The sequence below is a fragment of the Macaca thibetana genome, chromosome 11, assembly GCF_024542745.1.
Source record: "Macaca thibetana thibetana isolate TM-01 chromosome 11, ASM2454274v1, whole genome shotgun sequence".
Lineage (NCBI taxonomy): Eukaryota > Metazoa > Chordata > Mammalia > Primates > Cercopithecidae > Macaca > Macaca thibetana.
In genome coordinates, this window is record NC_065588.1 from 101,308,440 (window position 1) to 101,321,852 (window position 13,413).

General features: G+C 44.5%; 1 protein-coding gene across 2 annotated transcripts in view; it reads right to left on the reverse strand.

Moving 5' to 3' along the window:
• Positions 1 to 11,991, reverse strand: part of ALDH1L2 (aldehyde dehydrogenase 1 family member L2) — a 66,408-nt gene extending 54,417 nt beyond the window's left edge. For both annotated transcript variants that reach the window (XM_050748457.1, XM_050748456.1), the window contains exons 1-2: positions 11,756 to 11,991; positions 610 to 754 (exon numbers count right to left, since the gene is read on the reverse strand). In XM_050748457.1, the coding sequence (XP_050604414.1) occupies positions 610 to 754; positions 11,756 to 11,803 (193 nt within the window). In that variant the 5' untranslated portion in view covers positions 11,804 to 11,991. The remainder of the gene's footprint in view (positions 1 to 609; positions 755 to 11,755) is intronic.
• Positions 11,992 to 13,413: the final 1,422 nt, after the last annotated feature.

Consider the following 13,413-nt stretch of genomic DNA (forward strand, 5'->3'; position numbering starts at 1 on the left):
TAGTTACTCTATAAGTGAGGTTGGTAGTTTTTCTGAGTTATGCCATGAGCTCAAATGGCCATGACCAATGGAAAGGGGGTCCTGACCCTGGGACCAGGCACCAAGGAAGAGTTCATTTCCCAGGATTCATTCTGAAAAGAGGTCTAAAAGTCATATGCTTGCAATGCTTCTGAAGTCCACATATATGGCTGAGACTGTTAGTTGTCCCCCTTCATCCTTTAGCAGTGGATTCCCCTAGTTTAGCTGAACGCATAGCCACCCCAAATCAAATCTATATTTCTCAGCCACTCTTGCAAATAGATTCGGCCTGTGACTAAGTTCTGGCCAATGGGATACAAGTGGGAGTAATATGTACAACTCTGGATTACGCCCTTAATAAAACGCTTTCCCCTGATTCCCACTCTTTTTCCTTCCTGCTTGCTGGAATGCAGATGTGATAGTAGGGGCTGAGGCAGCTACCTTGGACCATGAGATGGAAGTCCAGCATTGGTGAGGGTGAAACAACAAACAGAAGGAGCGTGTATTGTGATGAACACAGAGTTGCCACACCAGCTGATGGCCAACCTGCACCTGAGAATTCTTGACCCAGTCGTCCCAAGATGCACTCACCCAGAGGGTCAGCTTTTCCATCCTTGTCTGGAACTGTGAACACCCCTACTACTCGGTGGCCCTCTTTGCGGAGGTGGCTATAGACTTCTTGTCCAAAGAGGCTCTGGCCAATTAGTGCCAATTTCAGCTTGTTTTTGAAATAAACCTGTGAAACAATTAAATGACGAAGACATAAGCATGGATAGAAGACATTGGATGAGGGTAAGGGTTAAAAAAGTAGCTATTGGGGGCCGGGTGCGGTGGTTCACGCCTGTAATCCCAGCACTTTGGGAGGCCAAGGTGGGCGGATCACAAGGTCAGGAGATCGAGACCATCCTGGCTAACACTAAAAATACCATCTCTACTAAAAATACAAAAAATTAGCCGGGCGTGGTGGCGGACACCTGTAGTCCTAGCTACTTGGGAGGCTGAGGCAGGAGAATGGTGTGAACCTGGGAGGCAGAGCTTGCAGTGAGCCGAGATCGTGCCACTGCACTCCAGCCTGGGGGACAGAGCGAGACTCTCTCTAAAAAAAAAGTAGCTATTGGGTATGATGTTCACTCTTTGGGTATCAGGTACACCAAAAGCCCAGACTTCACCACTACGCAATATACATGTAAGAAACCTGCCCTTGGCCAGGCACAGTGGCTCACGCTTATAATCCCAGCACTTTGGGAGGCCGAGGTGGGTGGATCACCTGAGGTCAGGAGTTCAAAACCAGCCTAGCCAACATGGAGAAACCTCGTCTCTACTAAAAATAGAAAAATTAGCCAGACGTGCTGGGCTGCACCTGTAATTCCAGCTACTCGGGAGACTGAGGCAGGAGAGTCTCTTGAACCCAGGAGGCAGAGGTTGCAGTGCCCGAGATCGTACCACAGCACTCCAGACTGAGAAACAGAGCAAGACTCTGTCTCAAAAAAAAAAAAAAAGAAAGAAAGAAAGAAAAGAGGGTAGTCAGAGGGTCATGACTTCCTATGAGCTTCCTCTCTTGGCAGTGTCTCCACAGAACTCTCTCTGCGTTACATTCTTCCATGTTAGCATGTGGCTCCATGGGATCTGAACTTAGGATGTTTATCCCCCTCCGATCTAAATGGGATTCTCTAATGTTCTGGCAAATAATTCTAAATTAGTAAAGCCTCACTAAGAAAAATCTGTTTATGAAGAAATTTAATTTTCCCTTATTTCCCACTTTATTAGAGGCATACATAGCATCCTGTTTTTAGGTATGAACTTAAAAGGATACCAGATCACAACTTCCCTGTAATTGAGCTGATAATAAAACAAAGTTTTAAGTAATTTAACTAATTAAAAAAAAATCCTAGGGTCAGCCAAACTTTCTATCCCCAAGTAACCTAATTAAGCTTCAACAAATATTTGCAAACAAACAGATTAACTCTGTAACAACCGCAAATTCACCTGCAGATAATGCACGGCTGACCATTTAATTTTCTCTTCTCAAAAAAATAAAAATGTCCTATATGCTATCTTCAAATCCTATAACTAATGCTGTCGCTTGAAATAGAATCTACATGTTTGCCACCTTACAAAAATTTTGGCTTTACCACTTACCATTACCAATGCCAGATATTCAAGACATCTAAAATACTACTTTTAAAACACACAAGAGCCAAGAGACTGAGATGACTCAAATGTAATGTGCCGCTCAGTTGTCGTCTGGTTATTTGGAGTTCAATTCCAGATTCAATCCTCTCTGAGAAATATAGCATTAAAGAAACCATGTTGGCTGGGCGCCGTGGCTCACGCCTGCAATCCCAGCACTTTGGGAGGCTGAGGCGGGTGAATCACCTGAGGTCGGCAGTTCGAGACCAGCCTGACCAACATGGAGAAACCCTGTCTCTACTAAAAATACAAAAATTAGCCAGGTATGGTGGCAGGCATCTGTAATCCCAGCTCCTCGGGAGGCTGAGGTAGGAAAATCGCTTGAACCCGGGAGGTAGAGGTTGCAGTGAGCTGAGATCGCGCCACTGCACTCCAGCCTGGGCAACAAAAATGAAACTCCGTCCCCCCTAAAAAAAAAAAAACCATGTCAGTATCTTTGGAAACACTACATTCATTGAAACACTTTCTGAGCTTTATGCTGAAGCTGAAGCTGAAGCTACAAAGGTGAGTTTCTAACACTGAGAAGTTTTCAGATTTTATGACTATAAATATGTTTATAATGAGTTAGCAAGATTCCAGGAAATTGGACTGAGATATTTTACTTTATTTATTTATTTTGAGACAGGGTTTCACTCCATGGTCACCCAGGCTGGAGTGAAGTGGCGCGATCTCAGCTCACTGCAGCTTCCGCCTCCTGGGTTCAAGTGAATCTCATGCTTCAGCCTCCCGAATAGCTGGGATTACAGGCACACACCACCATGCCCAGCTAATTTTTGTATTTTTAGTAGAGATGGGGTTTCACCATGTTGGCCAGGCTGGTCTCAAACTCCTGACCTCAGGTGATCCACCTGCCTCGGCCTCCCAAAGTGCCAGGATTACAGGCTGTTTTACTTCAGTCTTATTTCTCCGGGTGTGGTGTCTGCCTGTGTTGGCAGAAGTAACTGGGAGAATATGTTTAAAATGTGGATTCCTGGGCCCTACTTCAAATCTACTGAGCCAGAATCTTAAGCCCAGGAAGCTGCATTTTAACAAACCATTCAGTGACTCGTAAGTACATGGAAGTCTGAGAATCTCTGCTGTGTGGAGAGTGGCATGTCTGCCTGCACGAACAAGATTCCGCCCTGGGGAGTTTGGGTCAGGAAGAAAGGGTGGAAATAAGAGCAAACATTTTAATGAGACCCTAGTATGGGCCAAGTATTTCACATGATTGTCTCATTTGATTGCACAATGACTCGTGGAGACAGGCATTATTAAGCCACTTTATGGATAAAGAAATTAAAGCACAGAGAGGTTAAGTAGCCAGGAGTCAAATAGCTACTAAGAGGCAGCCCTGAGATTCCAACTCTGTTTATTATCCTAGTACCTACTGTTTTTCATACACCAGCTGTGCAGTCTTGAACTGGGCTTTATTTTCCATCATCAATTAAAATCAGGATAGTAATAGTACCTATCTCATAAGGTTGTTATAAGAATTCAGTGGGATAAAGTGTGTAATGCATTAGCACAGTGCATGGCAATAGTAAATGCTCAGTAAATGTTACCTAGTATTATTATCATACCATAAGCAATATCTAGGTACATAAAAATAATGATAATAGATATCTCCTATTGGAAATACACCATGAGCCAAACACTATGTTGAGCCCTTTTCATTAATTCAAAAAGTATTTATCAAATGCTTATTATACATCTTTAATCCCCCCAGTGACCCATTTTGCAAATGAGAAAACAAAGGGGTCGGAAAAGTTAAGTAACCTGCCCAAAGGCAGAGCTAATAAGGGTCCAGGGCAGGATTCAAACCTGGGTCTATCTTACTTTAGCAGATGTGTTTCTAAGGCTTTCCTACGCTGAAAGTTCCCCTCCTACTTTAGAAAAACATAGCGACAGTTTGACTGGTCAATTGGGAATAGTTCCATCAGCCTGTTTAAGGAAACGCCACGCTGAAAGTGACGTGGGAGACAGCACCATTCTTTAACTGGCTCTCACTATAGGTGTCTGTTGCATTAGTGAGAAAGGGCATAAAATGAGGCACAGTCATTTCCAAATCTGAATGATAAATTCTATAATCTTGTTTCTTTTTTTTTTTTTTGAGACAGAGTCTCACTGTGTTACCCAGGCTGGAATGCAGTGGCACGATCTCGGCTCACTGCAACCTCTGCCTTCCGGGTTCAAGCAATTCTCCTGCCTCAGCCTCCCAAGTAACTGGGATTACAGGTGCATGCCATCATGCTCAGCTAATTTTTTTTTTTTTTTTTTTTTTTTTTTTTTTTTTTTAGTAGAGATGGGGTTTCACCGTGTTGCTTAGGCTGGTCTCAAATTCCTGAGCTCAGGCAATCCACCCGCCTCGGCATCCCAATGTGCTAGGATTACAGGTGTGAGCCACCATGCCTGGCCTTGTTTCTTTAGAGAGAACATTCTGCACTAGAGGAGAATTTTGGAGGGAGCAGAGCCTTTGCTTTTCAAATTGTCAAATAATGCATTCCCAGGCTATCCACCCTCTGGTGGAATTCTTCAGGAAGCAAGTTAATATAGACCCTGACTATGCTCCAAGAATTAAAAAAAGTACACATAGCTTTCCATAGAAAACTTCAAGGCACAGTGCGAAGAGTCTGCCCTGATCTGAAGCCCTTTGGCCAGATGCTAATAGAACCATTTGGGGAGGGTATAAAGTAAGGCCAAAGCTATCCAAGTAAGAATTGGCAGTTTCACACAGAGGACCTTCACACAAAAGAATAAAACAAAGTACGTTTTCCTGGGACCCTGAGACGCCTAACACTTCATGGAGCATCCGGCACACAGTGTCCCACACTGTGCCTGACTCTGCACGAGACTCATCCAACAAGCCTGGTTTCAGGCTTTGCCACGCTCTGGGCATAGTGCATGGTAGAGGTGGCACATTACTGTCTTGGCAGGGTTGTTTTATTTGGCCCACAAAGCATTTTTAAGAGGACTCTGTTAAGATTTTTAGGAGGTTTCACCTCAGAAGGCACAATTTGTAACTTGTCTTTAAAACTCAGGAAGTTTGGCTGGGCACCGATCACCTGAGGTCAGGAGTTCAAGACCAGCCTGGCCAACTTGGTGAAATCCCATCTCTACTAAAAGTCCAAAAAAGTTAGCCGGGCGTGGTGGCGCATGCTTGTAGTCCCAACTACTCAGGAGGCTGAGGCAGGAGGATCGCTTGAACCTGGGAGGCAGAAGTTGCTGTGAGCTGAGATCGCACCATTGCACTCCAGCCTGGGCGACAGAGCAAGACTCTGTCTCAGAAAACAAAAATCAAAAAAACTCAGGAGGTTTGTCAACCCTGGTCTATGGTCCCATATAGCAACAGTCAGCTAGTGCTGAGCAGTGGTGGCCCCTTTACCCTAGACATGGTCTTGCCCTCCATCCAGCTCAAATCCCTCATTTGCTTTACCTGTTTGGCCTCTGTGGGAATTTCTCTTTGCGACCCCTCCACTAAAGATACAAAGAAGTGGTCCCTGTCCTTGGGAATCCACCAACTAGCAGGGAGGGCACACAAGTTAAGACACAGTAACACAGTGCTAGAATAGGAGAGCACAGTTTGGTTAAGAGAGGAGAAGACTTCTTCTCCAGAAGGCAACTCCTTAGCTGAATCTTAGAGAAGCCATCTTGGGAGTTGGCAGAGAAAAGGGAGAGGATTGTAGGAGGTCCTTGGGAAGTGCCAGGCGGAGGGTGCAGGATTTACAAAGAAACAAATGCATGTGCACAGCGTGTCCAATACTGGGAGTCAAGGAATGGCGACAAGTGACAACGTGGAAAGAGGGCTTTGTGTCAAATAATTTGGACCTTCTTGTGAAGACAATGAGATTCACTGAGCGTCTTTAAGCAGGAGAGTTAATTGAAAGCAGGAGAGTCTAATTCCTATGCTAATAGACTGCTTAGGCAACTGTGGAGGCATGAACTAGCTCTGGGTAGGCACACCTCTTGTGTGAGAATGGAACAGAGCGTGAAAATCAAAGCTGACCTAGCAATCCACCTTCAGCATATAGGATATAGTTTGGAGTAATGTAAAAGCTCTTGCAACCGATTATAACAACATACTAATAGAAGCAACATGTTACACTTTACATAGAGGTAGATCTGCAAGATTCAATCAAGATTCAGGATACCACCATAAATGCAAACTTGTGCAACTTGATTTTCCTATTGCCTCCTTATATAAAGAAGATATCAGCAAGGGCTTTCTTGGATGTCTGGCCAACTTTTGTTTTTTCATCATAAAAAGGATAAAAGATTTTAAAAAGAGGGATGTCAATCCAGGGGCCTATGAGCAGGGGATGTCAGAGGGGGATGCCCAGGACTCAGAGACTGGAGAGAGCTCCTAGGCCGAGGCTGGTGACCACAGAACACTTCAAAGACTTTGAGTAAAGGGAGAGACCGTCCAAAGGGCTTGAGTCCAGAAACGGACTCCAGTACTAGAGAGGCAGGATTTCCGTGCACAGCAGTTACTATAATATTTTAATTGTATAAAATTTTTTAAACTAATTTTTAACTATGCATATTACATATACACACAATCTCCTTATTAAAAAAAAAAAAGATCACAGGTAAGACTACAGCCCCTTTTGACCATCACTCCCAATCTGCATCCCTTCCTCACTCCCCAGAGGAAACTACTCTTGTAGTTCGGTGTGAATTCTACAGACCTTTCCTAGGCATTTAAAAACATGGAAATACAGCCGGTAATCCGTACAGGCTCACGCCTGTAATCCCAGCACTTTGGGAGGCCGAGGGGGGCGGATCACGAGGTCAGGAGATCCAGACCATCCTGGCAAACACGGTGAAACCCCGTCTCTACTAAAAATACAAAAAAAAATTTAGCCGGGCGTGGTGGCGGGCGCCTGTAGTCCCAGTTTCTTGGGAGGCTGAGGCAGGAGAATGGCGTGAACCCAGGAGGCGGCGGAGCTTGTAGTGAGCGGAGATCGCGCCACTGCACTCCAGCCTGGGCGACAGAGAGAGACTCCGTCTCAAAAATAAAATAAAAATAAAAATAAAAACATGGAAACATATACAAAAAGTATCATTTTGTGTTTTCAAAAATAATTCAAATGTAATAATATTATATGTAATGTTCCATAACTTTCCTTGTTAGTACATATAATTCATTCTTTGAAATCGTTGCACAGTATTCCTTAGTGTAGCTATATCTCAGTTTACTTGTTCATGTCCCTATTGAGAAACATTTTGGCCTTCAATATATCATTATTACAAATCCCATGGCAATGAATATCATGGTACATGCTTCCTGTGCCCATGTGGAAGTATTTTTCTCAGATACCTACAAGTGAAACTGCAGGATCATTTTTAAACCTAAATTTAATTGAAGTAGATAGCATCAAATTGACTTCTACAGTATTGGAGGAAATGTTTTCCCCTGAGAAACACACAATATCATCAAATTTACAATTTTTGCCACCCTGATGAGTGAAAAATGGTATCTTGTTCTAAATTGCATTTGATTACTAGTTTGGTTGAATGTATTTTCATATTTTATTGTTCATTCATATTTCCTTTTTGGTATATCATTTTAGTTAGTGTATTATGTATTATTATTCTTTTCATAAAAACACAGATTTAATAGTCTATCCCACTAATCTATGAACTCCTTGAAAATGGGACTATTTCTTTCTTGCTTATTGTTTTATCTTTGGGTTATGAGAGTCTGAAGAAGTTAGTCCACTTCTCTGGGTCTCAGTTTTCTTATCAGTAAAATGGTCATAATAATCTAGGTTGAGAATCCTTTATCCAAAATGCTTCGAACCAGAAGTGTTTCAGATTTTGGATATTTTCAGATTTTGGAATGTTTGCATTATACTTACCATTTGAGCATCCCAAATCTGAAAATCTGAAATCCAAAAGGCTGTCATGATCATTACCTTTGCGTGTCATGTCAGTGCTCAAAAATGTTCAGATTTTAAAGCATTTCACATTTCAGATGTTCAGATTTGGGATGTTCAACCTAGTACCTACTTCATTGGGATGTCATGAGGATTAAAGGAGTACACAGTCGCCCTCTGTATTTGTGGGTTCCGTATCCGTGGATTCAACCAACCATGAATCGAAAACATTTGGAAAAAATTGCATCTGTACTAGACATGTATAATTTTTCTTGTCATTATTCCATAAACAATACAGTGGGACAATTATTTACATAGCATCTACTTTGTATTCATTATTATAAGTTATCTACAGGTGATTTAAAGTATACTGGAGAATATGCATATGTTATATACAAATATTACCCCGTTTTATATAAGGGACTTGAGCATCTTCAGATTTTGATATCCATGGGAGGTACTGAAACCAATCCCCTATGAATACAAGGGACAAGGAATAACTGTATATGTAAAGCATTTATTAATGCTATCTATTAATATTATTATATCCTCAGAATTTAGAGTCCTCAGAGTATAATTGACAACTAAATATGGTTTGAAGTTGAATTTGGAGATCCTGTGAACAGATAAGACACCAGAGCAGAGGTCAGGCAATGAGGAAACGAGTTAAGAACCTGGTTCCTAGAACTGAGAAATAAAGCAGGTACTTGGTTCCAAAGACCAAGGAAGTCTCCTGCCTCTTTGGGCTGGATCAGAAGGTAACCTCAAGTTACCTGGAACCAGGCTATAAACTCAGAGCTACCAGACAGACCTGACCTAGACACTGGCAGAGAAAGCTAAACAAAGGAATGCCACATGAATAGAGGGCTAAATAACTCCTACCATGGGGAGAAGAAGCAGTGAGCCAGGCAGGATATCAGAGGTGGGCAATAATACCTAATTGACAAAGGGTTTTAAAACAAACGGTTGTTTTAGTTAAAAAGATCCAGCCATATCACTAAGCTGAAATCACTAAATGTTTCTAAGTCCCTTTATTTAAGACAGAGGATGGAAAAAGGAATTCTATCAGGAAGTGTTATAAACTAATTTTCCCCTTGGATTTTGCTAGGTTCTGAAAGCTTTATTTTTATTCATCCTTCATTCTGCTTTAATACTAAACTTAAAAGCATTGTTTGATTTTTCAGTTTTTAAAGATAAAGGGATAATTAGGCCAGGCGCAGTGGCTCATGCCTGTAATCCCAACATTTTGGGAGGCTGAGGTGGGCAGATCACTTGAGGCCAAGAGTTCGAGACCAGCCTGGCCAACATGGTGAAACTCCGTCTCTACTGAAAATACAAAAATCAGCTGGGCATGGTGGCGCATGTCTGTAATCCCAGCTACTCAAAAGGCTGAGGCACGAGAATTGCTTGAACCCCGGAGGCAGAGGTAGCAGTGAGCTGAGATTGTGCCACTGCATTCCAGCCTGAGCGACAAAGATTCTGTCTCAAAAAAACAAAAAATTAAAATTAAAAGATAATTTGCATACAGTAAAATGCACCCTTTTCAGTGTACCGTGCTGTGAGTTTTAACACACAGTCACGTAACCACTACCACAATCAAGATGCAGAACAGTTCCATTACCGCCCAGATTCCTTTATGCCTGTTTATAATCAATCCTTCCTCCTCTCTCCAGCTCCAGACATCACGAATCTTTTTTCTGTCCCTGTAGTTTTACTCTTTCCAAAATGTCAGATAAATGAAATCATAAAATATGCAGCATTTTGAGTCTGATTCTTACACTTAGCATACATATTTGAGTTCCATCCGTGTTGTATGCGTCAGTAGTTCATTCTTTTCCCCCCCTACTGAGTAGAATTCCATTGTATGGAGGGATATACCACAGCTTGTTTATCCTGTCACCAGTTGAGGACAATTTATTTCCAGTTTTTGGCAATTATGAATAAAGCCTCTATAAACATCAACAAACAGGGTTTTATGTGGGCAAATAAGGGTTTCATTTCTTTTGGGTAAATACCTAGGAGTGTGATTCCTGGGTCATATGATAGGTATATGTTTAACTACATATAAAACTGCCAAATAGTTTTCCAAAGTGGCTGTACGATTTTGTATTCCCACCAGCCGTGTATCTGTTTGATTTTGAATAACTCATAAAACACGGTCCAGAACATTTTTCACAGGATAAAACATCCCATATTTTTCATTCATCACTCAGTAGCTTCCTTTTGACCATTGAGGAAACTGTCTTCTTCCCAGCCATACGTGTCACTGCTTTTCCACACGCACCCCTGGGTACAGTCAGATCCTGACCACGCCAGTGCTTCCCCACATCCATAGCTTTGTTTATGCCATTTGCCACCTGGGATGTTTAACTTTTATTACTGAAATCTTAGCAAACTCCACTATCAAAATCTTTTCATTCCTCAAGACTTCCTTCTGCTCTCCAAAAAAGACAAGTCAATGAAAGGTGTTGACAGAGGAGGCCCACAAAACAGGCTCGGGCACTCGGCACAGCCCCTCGCTTTCTGTGCTATCCATCTGGGATCTCATGTGCCACATGGTGGGGGGAGCTAATGAGGGGTCCAGCAGAGCAGGCAAAAGTCCTAGCAGAGCAGATCTTCCCCACCGCCCACCCCCCCCCCCCCCCGCATTTTATAAAAGGTGAATATACCTCGAAGTAACTAGAACTGGTTGCAAAGAGTAAAACGAATTCTTATTATTTGGGGTTGTCTGGGATACAGAAAGCTTTTCCTTTAATGCAAGTTTGGGCCAGTTTTTGGTGCTACTCAAGACTTCTCTCTGCCTCCAAGTTTTTTACATCTGAATATAGACATGTGTACATATGGCTTTGGCATGACCAAGAAAAAGAATCAATAAGCAAATTCTTTTATGTACTTCCTATAAAAGAGATACGATACATAAGACAGTTTTTATTTTTATTTCTCTCTCTCTCTCTTCCCTAAACAGTCCCGAGGTCCCCTGGGTGCTGAAGGCAGCACCACAGTGCAACGTGTCCGCTCTCGGTTCCATTTCTGGAGGAGCTGATGCAATTCCAAGGCGCGGGGCTGGGCCAGAACTCGGTTCTTGTGCTACAGTAGAATAGTGTTCCAGCGTGGCTGCCTCTGCAGCGCCTGGCAATTCTAGAAATTTTGCCATCTGTAGCTCAGCTCAGGAATACTGAGCTTGCAGCCATCGGCTTTCAGTGCCATTATCTGAACCGGCCCTGAGTGCCAGTCTCGAGCGCTTACACCTCCCAGGCCGCCAACGAGGACCCTACTGACTTGATACTCCCCTCCTCTTCCAGCAGACGGTCTCGGCCCCATACGGCTCCGGCTCTTGACCAGGGATCTCATGATTGAAGTGAAAAAGGAAAGGAAGCAGACTCTGTCCTCCTTACCAAGTGACCGTTCCCACCTTGCCATCCCAGCCAGACTTGACACGTCCAAAAACTGCATCCTCAGCCCCTTTCCGGCAGTAGACAATGGCTTGCGTGCCAGTTCCCATCCGGGACCCTCCCCAGGCCCTTCTCTGAGGTCTCTCTGCTTTTGTTTGTTTGTTTTAAACGCTGTCTTGCTTTTTAGCAAAGTCTAAGTATCGCTGCTCATCCCCAGCCCCACCGCCCCGGCCCTCCCGCCCCGGAGTCTGGAAACCAGGACAGGGTGACAGCCGGGACGCTCGCCCGGGCGGGACTCACCCGGCCAGTGGAGAAGCGCCGGAGCGCCTGGCTGCCCCACCGCAGCATGCTGAAGAGGAGCGCTCGCACTGGCGGCGCGGCGGCGCGGGAGGCAGGCTGGCGGCGCAGCCTGGGCGCGGCCTGCAGCCTGGATGCCCCGGACTGCCTGGCGCGCGGCCCGCGGCTCGCGGCTCGCGGCTCTTGGCCTCAGCTAGTCCGCGCCCGGCCCGCGGCCCACCACCCGCGGCCCGCCCCACCCTACCAGCGGCAAGGCCCCGCCCCCGAGCTGGCAAGGCCCCGCCCCCAGCTGGAAGGCACCCGCCCCGCCAGCTGGCTGGGCTCCCTCAGCCAACCTAGTGCGACGCGGCGGAGCGCGCGGGCTCTCCGGAGCCTGCCTGCCCTGACCTTGGTACCAAGAGCACGCCCAGTCCCAGGGACCGCACCTCTCCGCTGCCTGGACTTTCCGCCAATTCCGGCCAAGGTCCAGGTGCTTTCTAACTGTGGGAGCCTCTACCAGTTACTCAACCCCGCAGCAGTACATACGGATCTACCTTATTAGCGGTCAATCTGACATCCCAAGTGCTGTCCACAGCAGAGCCCGCAGAAAGCACGCCTGTAGACAGATACGTAGTGGGGGCGCCTTCGCTGTGTAGGGATCCTGATGCCTACCTCGTAGGATGGTAGGCCGGGAGCTGTGGCTCACGCCTGTAATCCCAGCGCTTTGGGAGGCCGAGGAGGGCAGATGAACTGAGCTCAGGAGTTCGAGACCAGCCTGGCCACCATAGTGAAGCCCTGTCTCTACTAAAAATACAAAAAGAAAAAAGAAAAACAAATTAGCCGGGGGTGGTGTCGCATGCGTACAGTCCCAGCTACTCGGGAGGCTAAAGCATGAGGACCACTTGAGCCGGGGAGGCGGAGGTTACAGTGAGCCGAGATCATGCCACTGCACTTCAGCCTGGGCAACAGAGCGAGACTCTGTCTCAAAAATAAATAAATGAATAAATTGGTGCAAAAGTAATTGTGGTTTTTGCCACTGAAAGTAATGGCAAAGCCACAATTACTTTTGCACCAACCTAATAGATACATGCCCTGCTCCCTCACCTCTGTGGAAAAAACGCTCAGACGTGCTTTAGCTGGATGTTTGTCTCAAACCAGACTTCTTAGCCTAGCTTTCAGGGCCGTCTGCAATTTGCCATTTTCTCTTATTTCTCACTGCTCTTTTGCATATGTAATTCTGCTTGACTGCAGTTCTTGCCTATTCCTTCTTGGACAATGTTTCCCAGAAAAGCTTGTGATCTGTCACTTGTAATTATCTTGGCATCACCATTTCTTTTCTGAAAAGTACTGCTTACATGTTGCCTCCTGGAGGTGCTTTTTTTCTGATTCTTTTCTCCCTTAGTCTCTTTATTCCTCACAAATAATTGTTCACTGCTCTTAACAGGGAAGAATCTTTGTCTATGCATCTGTTATGGCTGTCTCCATCTGTTACTGGTATTTGTATACCTGTTAACGTCTCTGTTGGAAGCTTGTTGCAGGCTAAGTCCATGTCTGATTAATCAGAATTTATAGTATCTAGCACTAACCAGAGCTTTAAAAAACCAACCAACCAACCAAAAACAAAAAATAACTTGTTGAAATAGATGAATGTGTTTAAGAGAGTAAGGAGACAAAAAGAACAA